The sequence below is a fragment of the Protopterus annectens genome, chromosome 14.part0 (assembly GCF_019279795.1).
Source record: "Protopterus annectens isolate FY-2018-M chromosome 14.part0, PAN1.0, whole genome shotgun sequence".
Classification (NCBI taxonomy): Eukaryota; Metazoa; Chordata; order Ceratodontiformes; family Protopteridae; genus Protopterus; species Protopterus annectens.
In genome coordinates, this window is record NC_056748.1 from 993,202,985 (window position 1) to 993,219,635 (window position 16,651).

Below are 16,651 nucleotides of genomic sequence, written 5' to 3' on the forward strand. Positions count from 1 at the left end.
AATTAATAGTATCAATAAAGAATGAGTTGAAGGTATTGGCTGTATCAAGGGCGGAATACTTTTCAGACCCGGAAGGGGATGGAGTGGTAGTCTGTCCTGGGTGAAGAAGTTTATTTAGGGTTGTCCAGAATTTTTGAGGGTTGTTATGATTTGCTTGCTGGAGATTACTATAATAACTCCTTTTATCAGAGAAGATAGCTTTTTTGGTAATGTTTCTTAGGTGCCTAAAAGTCTGATGGTCTATTGGAGATTTGCTAGTTCGCCATTTTGACCAAGCTTTGTTTCTAAGTAACATTTTTTGTATTGTAAAATAAACCAAGTAAAGAACTGCTACCCTCTGTCGTCCCAACAAAATAAGCAGCAACCAGAACCATAAAGCGTCGACCATGGGGGGCTGTGCCCTCCACACCCCTCAAAGGGAAGGTAATGAGTTGCATAAGTGTCATAGCAAAATGTGCAAGCCATTGTGTCTAGAGATAATATACTACCATCTAACATAGTTAATATGTAATAGTTTTACACTGTGGGGTATGGTCCAGCAGTTACTGGGATTATGTGACAACATGACCATTAATGTTCTTGGGTCACGATTAGGTATCTCACACCCAATTTGAATGAGTCTATATCAGATTATCAACAGTTGAAAATGTCGAAGCACCTTTATTCGACATGAAAATGTCGAATGCTGAGTTTGTCAAACAGCCAAAACATTGATTTCTTTCCAAAACAAAGAAATTGGTTGGCCATTTTGTCACACCTGCCCTTCCCCTAACTGTAGTGCGGTCTCAGAGTTAGAATATTTTATTAGAGGGGTGTGGAGGGCACAGCCCCCCATGGTGGGGGTGTGGGGGTTAGTTGAAGCCCCCCCACTTAAATACATTAGTTTTTATGTTGTGTTGTCTGATGGGTTTGACATGGCCTTGTATGTTAAGCAGAGATCACCTCTGAGTAGACGATATGCGACAGAGTATAGCTGGAGTTTTTTAAGACGGTCAGCATTGGGCATCTGCTTAAGGCCTGTGATTCTTTTAGTGAGGTATTTCTGCGGCCTTTCCAGTTGTTGATGTCTTGAGAGGTACATACCAAACGGGGCGTTGTATTCTATAATGGGTCTAATGAGGGATGACTACAGTGAGACAATGACCTCCTTTTTTCTGGATGAAAAAACCTTAGTGATGAGGTGTGCCACATAGAAGGATTTCCTGACTGTTGTGGCGATGTGGTTATCGAAGGTGAGACCACTGTCCACCTACGTCCCTAAGTTTCTTATCACACTTTCAGTGTTTATTGTACTGCCACCTATATGGTAATTCACAGATACATGTTTTTTCCCAAAGGGGATAACTATACATTTCTTCACATTGAGCTTGAGCCCATGCCTCTGGCACCAAACATCTGTTTCTGTAAGGCCCTTTTCTAGAGTATCCACATCATTTGGGGGTTTAATAATGGCTCCCAGTTTGCAGTCATCTGCAAACTTTGTTAGCCAGAGTCCCTTAGTGTTGGTCTGTACTTCAGAGAAGTAGATGCCAAACAAGAGCGGTCCCAGGACTGAACCCTGAGGTACTTCACTTTTCACTTGTCTGGAGCTGGATTTGGAGTTGGCTACTTTTACAGTGTGGGTTCTATCAGTAAGCCAGTTAGCAACCCATTGGGTGATGTAGGGATTAATGCCCAGCTTAGTAAGTTTATCTATGATTCCAGAGTGGGGGGGTGGTGTCAAAGGCCTTGGCAAGGTCTAGATAGGCTGTGTGGACCACCTTACCCTTGTCCATGGCTCTGGAGACTGATTCGAAGAAGTCAGTCAGGATCAGGAGACAAGATCGGCCCTTCACAAACCCAAACTGGGTGGGGGTCCAGTGTTTGAAGGTTGCCAATGTCTTTGTTTATAAGTTCCATGATAATACGCTCCATGCCTTTGCAGATAAGGCTTGTCAGACTGATCGGACGGTAGTTTCCGGGATCCAAGGTGGATCCCCCCTTGTGGAGTGGGATAACTGTAGCTCTGCGCCACTCAGTGGGCACGAAACCTCAGGTGAGGCTATGATTAAACATGACACTTAGGTGAGGTGCCAGTTCATATAGTAGTTCATGTAGTACACAGCCCGGGATGTCATCTGGTCCCATGGATGCTGTATTCTTAGCTTCGGAGAGTGTGCTTTTTTACCTATGTGGCCGTTATTACCGGAATTTGGCAATCTTCCGGTAATGAGATGGGCCATTTAGGGGGTGAGAGGGGGGTGAATTTGGCACTGAATTGATCTGCCAGGATATTGGCAATATCCTTGGGATCAGTATATTTAATGCCATTCTGTTGCAGCTCAGAGCAGATTTGAGCATTGCCATTTAGATTCTTGACATAACTATAGAATGCCTTGTGGTTGTCTTTGGAATCTTTGGCAATTTTATTTTTGTAACTAGCTTTGGAGGATTTTATGAAGGATCTCAGTTTCTTACTGAGGCTGGTAAGGGAGTTTTTTGCATCCTGGGATTTTCCTCTTTATTGCAACAGTTTCTTCCTTTTGTTGTAAAGTTTGTTTATGGCAGGGGACCACCAGATTGGCTTCCTTTTTTTGGATGAGAGCATCTTGGTTCTATTTGGGATGGCAAGATTCATGCATGAGTGGATGTGCTCGTATAGTGCCTTAGTGTAGGATTCAGCAGTTGATCTTTCAGTTCCTGTCTGCATGGCTGTCATGAAGTTTGTCACTTCTGACTTGAGTAGCATGAAGCTGGCTTTGGAGAATTTTTTTATGGAGGTTTCCTTACTGGGGGGTGGGGGTGGGATGTGGATGTTAAGGGTGATTAGCTTATGGTCAGACCTGACTAACCAGGGGGTGACCATAGGTGTGGAGCATCGATTTCCCATGTTGGTAATGACCAGGTCTAGGATATTGGAGCCCCTGGTGGGACTATGGATTAGTTGATCCAGGATGTTGGAATTTATGAATTCCAAGAACCGTTGGACAAAGGTGTTGGTACATGAGTAGTTTTCCCAGTTAATGGCAGGGTTGTTAAAATCACCCAGTATTAGGGTGTTTGGTTCTATCTTAATATTTTCCAGTATTGTTTAGAAAAGTGTAGTGAGAATCTTGGGGTATGGTGGGGATCTGTAGCAAGCTACAATTTGGCTTGAAATGCATGCTGGAATATCAGATGGTCTGACTTTTGAAGTAAAACAATTTTAACTGATAGGGAACAGAAGTTTCCTTTTGTTGATTTCTTTGAGTTCACACAAAGTAGGGAGGGATAATGTAAGCTAACCATAAGTAGGCTAAAAAGAAAATGATAAAATATGAAAATAGTAACAGTGTCCATTCTATTCATGTCTGCATAATTACTGATTGCACGTCAGTGGTTGAGATATGACAGGAGAGAGACAAACTAACTTTACCTGTTTTCTTCTATGCTAAATATAGTCAAGGAAGGATGCATTTAAGTCTTACAGGTATTCTAAGGAGAAGATGTGAGATCAAAAGGGCTGTCTATGAAAGTATGCAGGCACAGGGTAAGTAGGACTGGGTCCCATAAGGCTGAGACCAGTCACAGTGGAAGGCTATCTCTACAACTAGCTGCATGATGTCTGATGTCAGAGCCTTCAAAGTAGACCAGGACAGCTGCATCCCTGAAGCTCATGCAACATGAAAGACATGACAAGGCAACTGTACTGACTGGAAGAGAGCTTGGACAAACTACATGCACCTTTAGGCATTGTAAATATTTAAGATATTAGTATTCCCCTGGTATTCCTTGCTTTGTGCTGGGACTCAAAAATCTGAAAGTTTGTACAGCTTAGAGGGAAGGAGGCTATTTTTAGTATACTGGCAGTGGCAGTTAGAAAGACCTTATCAACTGAAAATAAGTTAACAAATAAAGAAGACTCAACTTACATGTTAGTTGTAAATTTAGTAAACAAACATGGGAATTTGGTTCTTTGTTTTGATCTGGAGACTTACATAATCTGTCAAAGGTGCATATATAATAAGAAAGAGGGAATGCTTAAATTGTTGTCTTACAACTATTTGAATAATAAATTATACCAAGGCTGGCCTGCACAACAACAAAATTATGCTAGTAACACTGTCACAAGAATGAAGAATCAGATAGACATTTTTGTTTGCTTGTTTGTGTTTTTGTTTATTTTTATTTGTTGATTGAGAAATATGACTGGGTGTTGGACCTCTAGTGGATGTCTGGGGGGAAAAGCTTGGTTGATGCACTATAATACATGATACAATGTAGATTATCACGGGTAAATTAAATGTTAATATCATCTTTGACAGTGTAGTATTAGAAAATGATAAAAAGTAGCAAACTGAATTGGTTCACATTCCACAAAAGCATGTTGAATAAAAGTATATATTCACACTAATACAATCATAATATTGGAAACAGCAGTTGGCATAGTGGTTAAGGTCTTTGCGTCCCATGCAAAATGCACAAAGTTCAATCCTGGCCTCCAGACAGTAGGGGAAGACTTTTATAGCCCAATTAAGAATTACCACACTCAGTGTAGGTTGACTGACAAGATGGAGCTTGGAAGTGGATGACATGATGATAAGGAGAAGGCTGGCTGGACATATTATGTATCCAGGATCCAAGATGGAAAGGCAGTGCAGCAAAGCCGCTTGGAATCCAGAATCTTCTACTGGGGAGGAGGACAGGCTAGAAATGGTGTGGGAGTTGTGGTGAGAGAGAAGCTTCAGAAGGTAGTGAAGGATGTCATCAGAATTAGTGACAGACTCATGGCAATCAGACTCCAGCTTAATAATAGGACAGTACTCATAATCTCAGCCTATGCCCCACAACAGAGTTGTGATAGTGAGGAAAAGAAAGACTACATAAAGCAGTTGCAGAGATGATCAATAGGATAATATGCTGGGTGAGAGAGGGGAAAATAGCTCCTGAAGATACTCATAGCAGTGTGCAGAGAAAGGCATATCCCGGATGACTGGAGAATAAGCATACTAATGTCAGTGTACAAGAACAAAGGGGGGCATCCACGACTGTGAGCATCCACAAACGGATGCAATATGTAATAGAAAGTAAGATGGGAGATGAGCAGTTCAGATTTAGATCAGGATGCAGCACAACTGACCCAATGTTTCCAGTGAGGAAAATAGTTGAGAAGAAGCTAGAGATGGAGAAATAATCCAACTGGGCATTCCTAGACTTGGAAAAAGCATTTGACAAGGTACTAAGAAAGTGAATTGGGCAGTCTTGCAGTGGATCAAAGTCCCAGAAACAGTGGCAGAATTATTACAGGCTATGTACAAAGATCCAATAACTCAAGTGCAAACAGTGTTCAGTCTCACAGAGGGCTTCCTAGTGTGAGTGAGTAGGTATCATGTTTCAGCTGTGAGCCCACTGCTGTTCATATTGATGCTGGATTGCACTAGCAAACTGATCAGAGGGGGCAGATCAACAAAGTTGCTCTATGCAGATAATGTGGTATTACAGGCAGACTCTGAGTAAGAACTTTAGCAAAGGAGAGGAGGGTGAAATGCAAAACTGAAGGCACTTGGAATGAAACTAAGTACATATAAGAGAGTGATAATAGCAGCAAATTGGGGAAATCAGAAGAAGCTGAGAACTGAAACAAAAGGGAAGATAATGCACCAGATTAACAGCTTCAAGTATCTGGGAGGGGTGGTTGAGGAGAAGGGAAGTCTGAATGAAGAGGTCAAAGGTAGAATCAGGAGGGCTTCAGTCAACTAGTACAGAGTGTCAGTTGTAGTGCATGACAGAAGAATTCCAAAGAAGCTGAAAAGTAAGGTGTACAAGACAGTGGTGCGACCAGTACTACTTTATGGTACAGAAACCTGGACATTAAAGGCAGGGCAGATGAAGAACTAGAGGTGATGGAAATGAAGTGCCAGAGAAGGGTGGTAGGATGCACACTGTGGGACAGATGAAGAAATGAGGACATAAGAGCAGAAGCCAAAGTAGCTACAATTGCAGAAAAGATTAAAGAGAACAGATTATGGTGGTTCGAGCACATGTGCAGAAAAGCAGAAGACAATCTGGGATAGGCAGGAAGAAGGTAAGAGGAAACGAGAGCATCCAATAAACAGGTGGGTGGATTGTCTGACAAAAGATCTGTGACAGTCAGGCTTGAAGGTCAAATAAGGCAGGAGTGTGACATTGAATCAAGAGAAATGGTGACAGTTGCTTAATGTAGCCATTGGGAATAGGGTAGTATGTAGCAAATTATAGATATAACAGTGTTAGCTGCAGACAGTAGTGTCAGGCAGCGTTACCCTAATGGAAGTTCGATTGGATGGAGAGCCCCTTTTTAGCCGATGCCCATAAGGAAAAGATCCATTATTATAATATAATACAAGATACAATCGGATTATCACAGGCAAGTTACATATTAGTGTCATTTTTCACAGTGCAGTATCAGAAAATGATACACAGCAGCAGACTGAATTGTTTCACATTACACATAAGCATATTGAATAAAAATAGATATTCGCTCTAATACCATTACAATAGCATGCTGAAATTGATCATATTATATACAAGTATCTGTAGTGGAACAACTATAAACACGGATATGCATGGGCAAACATATAAAACATGTTTTAAAACATAATGTAATATAACATGTTATAAATAATATAACATATAACATATAACATAACATAATATAACATATAATATAATATTATAACATAATATAATATAACATAATATAACATATGTTATAAAACATAACATATAAACCTGCATTAATGTGGAAGTTATAGATGTTATTCAAGTATCATTGTGGTAACGCACCCTTTAGGGGGTAGAGTAGAAAGCAATATGTTTTAGGCATAACAATGTTAGTTGTAGACAGTAATGTGTTAGTCTTCTTCTTCTTTTGGCTGCTCCCATTAGGGGTCGCCACAGCAAATCAACTGTTTCCATTTCTTCCTGTCATCTGCATCTTGCTCTGTCACACCAACCACCTGCATGTCCTCTCTCACCACATCCATAAACCTTATCTTAGGCCATCCTCTTTTCCTGTTATCTGGCAGCTTCATCCTTAGCATCTTTTTCCCAATATACTCTGCATCCCTCCTCAGCACATGTCCAAGCCAATGTAATCTTGCCTTTCTGGCTTTGTCTCCAAACCTTCCAACCTTGGCTGACCCTCTAATATACTTATTCCTAATCCTGTCCATCCTCGTTGCACCCAGTGCAAATCTTAACATCTTCAAATCTGCCACGTCAAGCTCTGACTCCTGCCTTTTTGTCAGTGCCACTGTCTCCAACCCATATAACATCGCTGGCCTCACTACCCTCTTGTAGACCTTACCTTTCACTCTTACTGGTACTCATCTGTCACAAATCACTCCTGGCACTCTTCTCCACCCACTCCATCCTGCCTGTACTCTCTTCTTCACCTCTCTTCCACACTCACCATTACTCTGAACTGTTGTTCCCAAGTACTTAAACTCATCCACCTTCACCACCTCTACTCCCTGCATCCTCACCATTCCTCTATTCTCCCTCTCATTCACACACATATATTCTGTCTTAGTCCTGCTGACCTTCATTCCTCTTCTCTCTAGAGCATATCTCCACCTCTCCAGGGTCTCCTCCACCTGTTCCCTACTCTCACTACAGATCACAATGTCATCTGCAAACATCATAGTCCATGGGGACTCCTGTCTGATCTCGTCTGTCAACCTGTCCATCACCATTACAAATAAGAAAGGGCTCAGAGCTGAACCTTGATGTAATCCCACCTCCACCTTAAACGCATCCGTCACTTCCACTGCTGACCTCATCGCTGTCACACTACCCTCGTACATATCGTGTACCACTCTTACAAACTTCTCTGACACTCCCAACTTCCTCATACAATACCACAACTCCTCTCTAGGCACCCTGTCATATGCTTTCTCTAAATCCACAAAGATACAATGCAACTCCTTCTGTCCTTCTCTGTACTTCTCCATCAACACTCTCAGAGCAAAGATCACATCTGTAGTGCTCTTTCCTGGCATGAAACCATACTGCTGATCACTAATCATCACGTCCCTTCTTAACCTTGCTTCCACTACTCTTTTCCATAACTTCCTGCTGTGACTGATCAGTTTAATCCCTCTGTAGTTACTGCAGCTCTGCACATCACCCTTATTCTTAAAAATCTGTACCAAAACACTTTTTCTCCATTCCTCAGGCATCCTCTCACTTTCCAAGATTTCATTAAACAATCTGGTTAAAAACTCCACTGCCATTTCACCTAAACACCTCCATGCTTCCACAGGTATGTCATCTGGATGAACAGCCTTTCCGTTCTTCAGCCTCTTCATAGCTATCCTTACTTCCTCCTTGCTAATCCACTGCACTTCATGATTCACTATCCGCACATCATCCAACCTTCTCTCCCTCTCATTCATCAGCCCCTCAAAGTATTCTTTCTATCTGCTCAACACACTCTCCTCGCTTGTGAGTACATTTCCCTCATTATCCTTTATCACCCTTACCTGCTGCACATCTTTACTAGCTCAGTCCCTCTGTCTAGCCAGTTGGTACAGGTCTTTTTCTCCCTCCTTAGTGACCAACCTTTTATACAACTCTTCATATGCCTTATCCTTAGCCTTCGCCACCTCTCTCTTTGCCATGCACCTCATCTCCTTATACTCTTGTCTACTTTCTTCATCTCTTTGACAATCCCACTTCTTCTTTGCCAACCTCTTTCTCTGTATACTCTCCTGTACTTCTTTATTCCACCACCAGGTCTCCTTGTCCTCCTTCCTCTTTCCAGCTGTCACACCAAGCACCTTTCTAGCCATCTCTCTTACTAGCTCTGCTGTAGTTACCCAGCTATTCGGTAACTCTTCACTGCCACCCAGTGCCTGTCTTAACTCTTCCCTGAACATCACCTCACAATTACCCTTTCTCAATTTCCACCATTTGATCCTTGGGGCTGCCCTCCACTCATCCTCCTCTTCTTGATCGCCAATGTCATCCTACAAACCACCATCCTATGCTGCCTAACTACACTTTCCCCTGCCACCACTCCCCTGCCAATCTCCTTCAGACGGGCCCTTCTACATAAGATATAATCCACCTGTGTGCATCTTCCCCCACTCTTGTATGTTACCCTATGCTCCTCCCTCTTGTTAAAATACATATTCATCACAGCCATGTTCATCCTTTTTGCAAAATCCACTACCATCTGACCTTCTGCATTCCTTTGTTTAACACCACACCTACCCATCATTTCCTCATCCCCTCTGTTCCCTTCACCAAAATGCCCATTGAAATCTGCTCCAATGACCAGTCTCTCACCCTTGGGTACAGTCATCACCACTTCATCCAACTCACTCCAAAATTTTTCTTTCTCATCCATTGCACACCCAACTTGTGGAGCATATGTACTAACAACATTCATCATTACACCATCAATTTCCAGCTTCATAAACATCACTCTAGCTGACACTCTTTTCACCTCCAAAACACTCTTAGCATACTGTTCCTTTAGGATAATGCCTATGCCATTTCTCCTCCCATCCACACCATGATGAAACAATTTGAAACCACCTCTGATATACCTAGCCTTGCTCCCCTTCCATCTGGTCTCTTGCACACACAATATACCAACCTTCCTTCGGTCCATCATATCAGCTAGCTCTCTCCCTATACCAGTCATACTGCCAACATTCAAAGTTCCGACCCTCACTATCACAGTCCTAGCTTTTACCTGCCTTCGGGCATGCCTTCCCCTCTTCTCCTCCTTCGGCCAACAGTAGCCCAATTTCCGCCAGCACCCTGTTGGCCAACAGTACGGGTGGTGGTCGTTGTTAACCGGGGCCTCGACCGATCTGGTATGTATTTCTGTACTGTTGTCTGCATGTATGATTTGGCAAAATTTTACACCGGATGCCCTTCCTGATGCAACCCTCCCCATTTATCCGGGCTTGGGACCGGCACAAAGAGAAATGCACTGGCTTGTGCATCCCCAGTGGCTGGGTTTAGGAAGTGTTAGTCTAAGAGTAGAAATATAGCAGTATATGTAAGAGACTTGTACTACATACATTTTTTTACAAGTGTGTCATTGCTGCTTATTATTAAAACCCAACTGTTTTTGGGAAACTAAAAAAAACATGGGAAAGCGGCACTAAGCGAGAGAGTAGTTTCTGTTAGGGTTAGTCTTGAAAGAAGCAACAGCATAACCAGTTGTCCCAAAGATGACTTTTAGTTGATCTTTGAAAATCGGCAGGTTGTTACTGCGAGTTCAATAACTTGGTGATGTGAATGGAATAAAGGGCTTCCCCAGCTGTGTTCTTGGCTTATTGGATAATAATCTTGGCATTTGGGGAGGGGGGTAGATAGGATCATACCTCTCAACTGTACATTTTCATAGAATGTCCAGATTTTTGCCTCATATTTTTGTTCCATTTTTCATAAAATTGTGGTATTTTGATAAATCATTGGCAATTCATTAAAGATTGAAGTCAGAAAATAATGACAGGCGTTTGAGTTTCAGACATCATACCCTTCAGAAAATTTATATCAGTGCAAAACCTGTTATGCTATCACTGTTCTAAGTTTGTAGGAGCAATATTTCAAATTGCCCCAATATTTGGGCCTTTGTCCCCCCATTATTTGTCTTTGTTCAGATTTCTTGCTTTAAGAAATTGAGAGTTATGGGATAGGATTTGGAGGATACTTTTTAGACTTGAACACTTGTAGGGGTTATGTGCAGGCTGTGGGTTACAGCTAGTTGTGAATAGCTGAGATAATGAAGTAGTTCTTGCCAGTTACATTTTTTGAGGCCAGTGCAGTGATGGGCCTATAAGACAAGTTCCATACAAACCTAACAATTTTGTTGTAGCTTTATTGTAACTTGCATGTTTGGTTGGCATGGAAATTTACACATTTAGGAAAGGCATACAATACTTTCGGCAATAGATAAGTCAAGAATGCTGTAGTTTTTCTAAATGGTTCAGTGAGATTTTGTTTTATTCAATATAATGTTCCATGTTTTTGATGTGTCATTTTGACTACTTCTTGTAAAAGCAGGACAAAGTTTAGATTTTGTCTGTAGTGACATCTAACAGCTTACTATTGCAATCCTTTGAATATGTGTTTTTTTTCTTAATGAATTGATTTTGAAGTCTAGATTGGTGTCTGGGTGAAGTTTAGGAGTTATGAAAACCAGTTGTTTTTTTAAGGATATACTAGAAGGTTGGAGCTGTTCTCAGCTTGAGCATCTTCTGTGTGTAGACATGCGTGAATGGGCGTACCTTTGTTGAAGGTTGTGCGTCAGGGCTGGCAACTCAGCATGTAAAAATCTACTGCCAATCATTAGCAGACCGGAGTTCCGCTGTGGCGACCCCTAACCGGGAAACCGGGAAAAAGCCAAAAGACACAACAACTAGAAGTTTGGAGCTGTCTAGCCAAGCATCATTGGAAGAGAAGGACTTGTGTTTAATTATTTGGAGTTTAGCCAGACTGCCAGCTACACAAACAAGAGAAAAGTCACCTGTGTACTGAATGAAAGATGCAAGTACGCAGACTTTGTTGTAGTCATTCATTAATACCCTAAGGTAGATACTTGAAGTACCCCAACAGTGACTGGAAGAAAAGAAGATAGACCTAATAACCATTTTACAGCTTGGTGTCTGTTGGTTAAAAACTGAGAAAACCACTGGAGGCAAGAATGAGAGAGAGAGAGAGACCTGCATATTGCAGTCTTTGGAGCAGTTTGTCATGTGAAAAACTGTCAGAACCATTTGAAAGACACAAGAATATATATGAAAACATTTTGCCATTGTTTCTATTAAGGCTGATGGTACCAAACAAAGTCCAAGAGGGCAGTTTTATGCTATGATTTGGTCTAAATCCATGTTAGTTAGGAGAGAGGATATTGTTATTGTAATCTGTGAGGTACCGGAGCAGTTGACTGTTGATGCATTTTTCTAAGATTTTTGAGAGGGAAGAAGGATAGAAATTGGTTTAATAACCCTATACAGTTTCTTTCTTTATGAGTAGGCAGTATGTAAGATTTTTTTTCCAGATAACTGGAACATAGTTTTCTTGAACCGATCTGTTGATTAATACATATACTGGATAGGCTCTGCAAGTGCAGTGAATTTAAATTATCCAGTTCAGAAGTTATCTATAGCTATGGCTGTGAGTTTTACTTTCAGTAGAATTGTTTTTGATTGTGGATATGGGGGATAGTTTTAGAGTGAAAGAATTATTTTGGATACTATTGCACAGAAAGCCAGAAGGCCAGGTATTGATTTTGATTTTGATAATTTTCATATTATATCTGTTTGGATGAAGTGGTGATAGTTTCTATGGGAAAGTAGTGGTTGTGGCTGGTTGCTTGGCTCTGTCATGGTGTTTTCATTTATTCATGGATGCTAAAAAAAGAAACTTTAGTGTTATTTCCTTTTTGGAGTGTAAGATAGTGTCTTTTTTGTTTGCCTGTGGTACCTTTATTTTTATGTAAGTTGCAGATCTGTTAATATCCCAGTGGGAAAACAAAAGCTAATGACCAAAAATTAGGTTATTGATGACTGGTAAAGGACCAGACACCTTCTGTTTTGCTTATCCTAGTTCAGTGCCTGCAACTGCTTTTCTGAATGACACAGTCTGTAATAAATAGAGCCTTAAGGTGGTGCGCGTGTGTGTGTGTGTGTGTGTGTGTGTGTGTGTGTGTGTGTGTGTGTGTGTGTGTGTGTGTGTGTGTGTGTCCCTATTACAAAGACCCCACATGAAGCCCACTGAGTAAAATTTCAATAAATATTTTTTTCTAAGGGGGTTTCAACTCGCAATCAGAGGATGTCCACTGTACACCCATTCACTAATGTAACTTACTCCATGACTGAAATGCCATAGAGTTAGTTGCTTGCTTTTGTGCCATTGCCATTGTCCATTTGGTTATGGGATTGTATAGATTCGAGTTGTACACATACCACCACACACTTGTGTATGTTTGTACTAACATATAGATAGATAGTTAGATAGATAGAGAGATACAAGATATAAAGAAACCAGCATGGTCACCAGCCTAAAGATCATAAACATCCACTTTAATCAGTAAACATATATATATATATATATATATATATATATATATATATATATATATATATATATAAAATACTATAAAAACTTCAAAGACATAAAAAATGATGAACGCTTTCAGGTTCTTACAACCCTTCATCAGATCTAATCCATATATCCATTGTCCAATATTTAAAATAAGAACAGTCAATCAAAAGCCATCCAAATCTTGAGTCTACCAATACGAAACATACTAGTAGATGCCACAAGGCAAAAATGATAAGTTATCATTGGTCAAACGACATCCCGTAAAGCCCAATGAAATTTGTTATAAACATCTCCATCCTCTAACAGAAACTTCAACAATTGGCCATCAGTATCGTCACGTTCCAACCATATGTTGAAGGTCATCATTACTTACTAAACAAATTCCCAAGATAAAACATGCCATAAGGCAGAGATGATGAGTTATTATTGGTCAAAAACCATCACATAAAAAAACTATGAAATTATGTATAACATCTCCAGTCCTTGAATAATATTTCATAGTTCACAAACAATTCATGTTCTTGAAAATAAGTTATTACTGAAATAAATAGCCAGAAGTCTGCACATGTTCTTCGATATACATAAAGCAGCAGACACTTAGATACAAAATCCAATTTCCAAATATTACAATTGGGATTTTTTCGGGTTAACTAGTACACAACAAAAACACTTGATCAATGAGTTTTGACCAATGATAATTCATCATCTCCTGCTTATAGTGTGTTTTAGCTTGAGAATTTGTTTACTACGTAATGATGAGCTTTAACGTTTGATTGGATCTTGCAGATACTGATGGTATATATATATATATATATATATATATATATATATATATATATATATATAAAACTTACACGATAAAAATATCATTGCTTTCTTTGTTTTTGCTTTTTTAAGTATCTATCTAAACTCTGTTTTGCTCTCACTGGTTTGGATTTCCAAACCATATTTCACATTTCCCCAGATTCTTACAATGTCCTTAAATTTCTCGTGCTTTATTTTATATCCCCTTCAAATTTTGTTGACCTGTTTTCATAGCCATCTCATTTGGAACCAATATCAATTCACTTTTCCTACTTCCATGATGTTAATTATAGTCTCTGTGACTCATTTAAGTCTTCATCATAATTCAAATATATTTGATTTAAACTATGCTAAATTAAAACATTACAGACATTGACAACATACCTCTCAACTGTTCAGATTTTTGTAAAATGTCCAGATTTTTGTCTCATATTTTTGGTCTTTCCCTCATAAAATTTGTGTTTATTTTCTTACAAAACATTGAGGACTAAAGTTACAAAATAATGACAAACATTTGAGCTTCAGACTTCATGTCCTTTAGAAAATGCATACTAATACCACACCTGTTATTCTAGCAGCTTTCTAAGTTTAAAACAACATTTAGTTATATATCTATATTTTTTAGCCTCCCCCCCCCCATTATTTTCGGCTTTATACAAATTTCTTGCACAGCCAAAGGAGACTATGACACTAAAAACTATAAAAGCACATTGTAACAGGCAATGAAACCATATCCCAGATAATATTATAAGAAATAAATTAGTTCATTTTAGTGCAAGAATCATAAACAAGCCATAAAAAAAATAGGGGCACATATCCAAAATCGGGAACACATTTTAAATGTTGGGCTTAGTTGGTAGAACAGTCTTTATATTAAGATTCAATTTCTGAAGGATATAAAGTCTGAAACTCAAATATCAGTTATAGCTAGTGACTGCAACCCTCAGTGATTTGTCAGAAAACCAATAATTTTATGGGGAATGGACACAAAACATGAGGCAAAGACAGGGACATTTTGCAACATCAGGGGCATTTGAGGTCTGTGATAAAATGTATCAAATTGCCTATATATATATATATAATATATATATATATATATATATATATATATATATATATATATATATATATATATATCCATGTGTACTGCAGCCATACAAAATGAAAAATCACTTGCCAACCTACCTTAAACACAAAACCTTCTGGACAGCTTAACTGATCATACCAGAGTGCCTTATACATGACCAGCATCAGAAGGCAGGCCAGAAACACCATAGTGATGAGAATTAACCCGGATAGCTGCAAAGAGAAAAATAAATACTGAAATTAAATTTCACTAAATTATGAAACAGCATTCTGAAATTTAGCTGTAAGAAAAAGCAGAACACTGAAACCTTACTACTTGCCAAAGACATTCATCTGAATCTTATCCTAAAAAGAAGTTATGAACAATAATAATACAGATGATGTTTTGAAAAACACAACACTGCATATGCACTTTTATTTTTGCCTCTCAGTGTATTGCATTTAATATAATAATATAATGAAAAAACTTTAAATAAATAAATAACAAAACAACCAGTAAGTACTCGAAAAATGGAAGTTTAATAAAAATCTACATTTAAAAACATACTTTGTTAAACGTTTTCATCAATAAGACATCATCAGAACCATGAACAAAACTGAGGAAGTGACCTATAAAAATACATAGATTGACACCCCCATAGCAGGACCAATCAGATGGTAAATGTTAATAAAGTATGAACAAAGAACCTATCATAAGTTCCTGCCATTCAGAAAACAGAATTGCTACTTTCATCCAATGGTAGGCATCTCACTGGATGAAAAAAAACTAATGCAAACAAAATCCAGGAACTTGATGTAAACAACTTAGAAAACATATAGCACATGATTATTTAAAGTTTTGATGCTCTAAGTTTCAACTCACTGATAATTGAAATGGTATCACTTAGTCCTGGGATTCATAGCATCTAAATGCAGTTGCCAAAGCACTTCATGATGTAGTAACAGATTTTTCAGTCTCCTGAGAAAGCTGCTACATCGATATTCTTGAAAATACAAAACTTAAGCATGGAGAAATTGGGACAAAGAGAGGCATGTTTGGTGCATTCATTCACAGAAGACCTAGATTTCCCCAGGTGCAAAAATAAGTTTAATAACATCTTCACAGATATGGGCAATAAGTTGTTCTCACTTAAAAGGAGAAAAGATAAGACATTTCAATGCGATGAGAATAACTGTAGAACTAAAGCAGTATACCCCAAGATTGCTGCTAACCGAGTAGTCCCCAATTTATATGATAACCATTGTGCTGGTATAAATGAGGAGGGCAACATCCAAAGAGTTGACCATTTTGGAGGAGAACAGGATTTCTCTTTAGATCAATCTGGACCAAGATATTTGGTGAGACTGGACAACAAACAATCAGGGAGATTAAAAATCCAAATTAAATGAAGACAGAGACTAACTGGAAGAAGAGGGTCAACAACAATGGTTCATAGAAGAGACAGTAATCAGACAACTTGCAGCATTTAAAAAAGGTACTGTTTTGATTACATCCTTTCATAATGTTAACATTTACAACTTTTCTGGTGTTGAGATAAACCTTGATCATCATAAATTATTTTTTAAAGCATTTACTTTTATTCCATCTGGATGTGTGAATATTGCACCTCAAACTATTCAGAAGAAAACTGAATTTTTGTTTGTTATATGGCAATGAGATTGGTATAGATACTTCCACCATGAATTTTAAAAG

At 39.1% G+C, this 16,651-nt stretch overlaps 1 protein-coding gene across 1 annotated transcript in view; it reads right to left on the reverse strand.

Moving 5' to 3' along the window:
* Positions 1 to 16,651, reverse strand: part of CALY (calcyon neuron specific vesicular protein) — a 674,247-nt gene that overhangs the window by 46,795 nt on the left and 610,801 nt on the right. Inside the window, exon 4 of the mRNA XM_044056789.1 lies at positions 15,058 to 15,171. Within this exon, the coding sequence (XP_043912724.1) occupies positions 15,058 to 15,171 (114 nt within the window). The remainder of the gene's footprint in view (positions 1 to 15,057; positions 15,172 to 16,651) is intronic.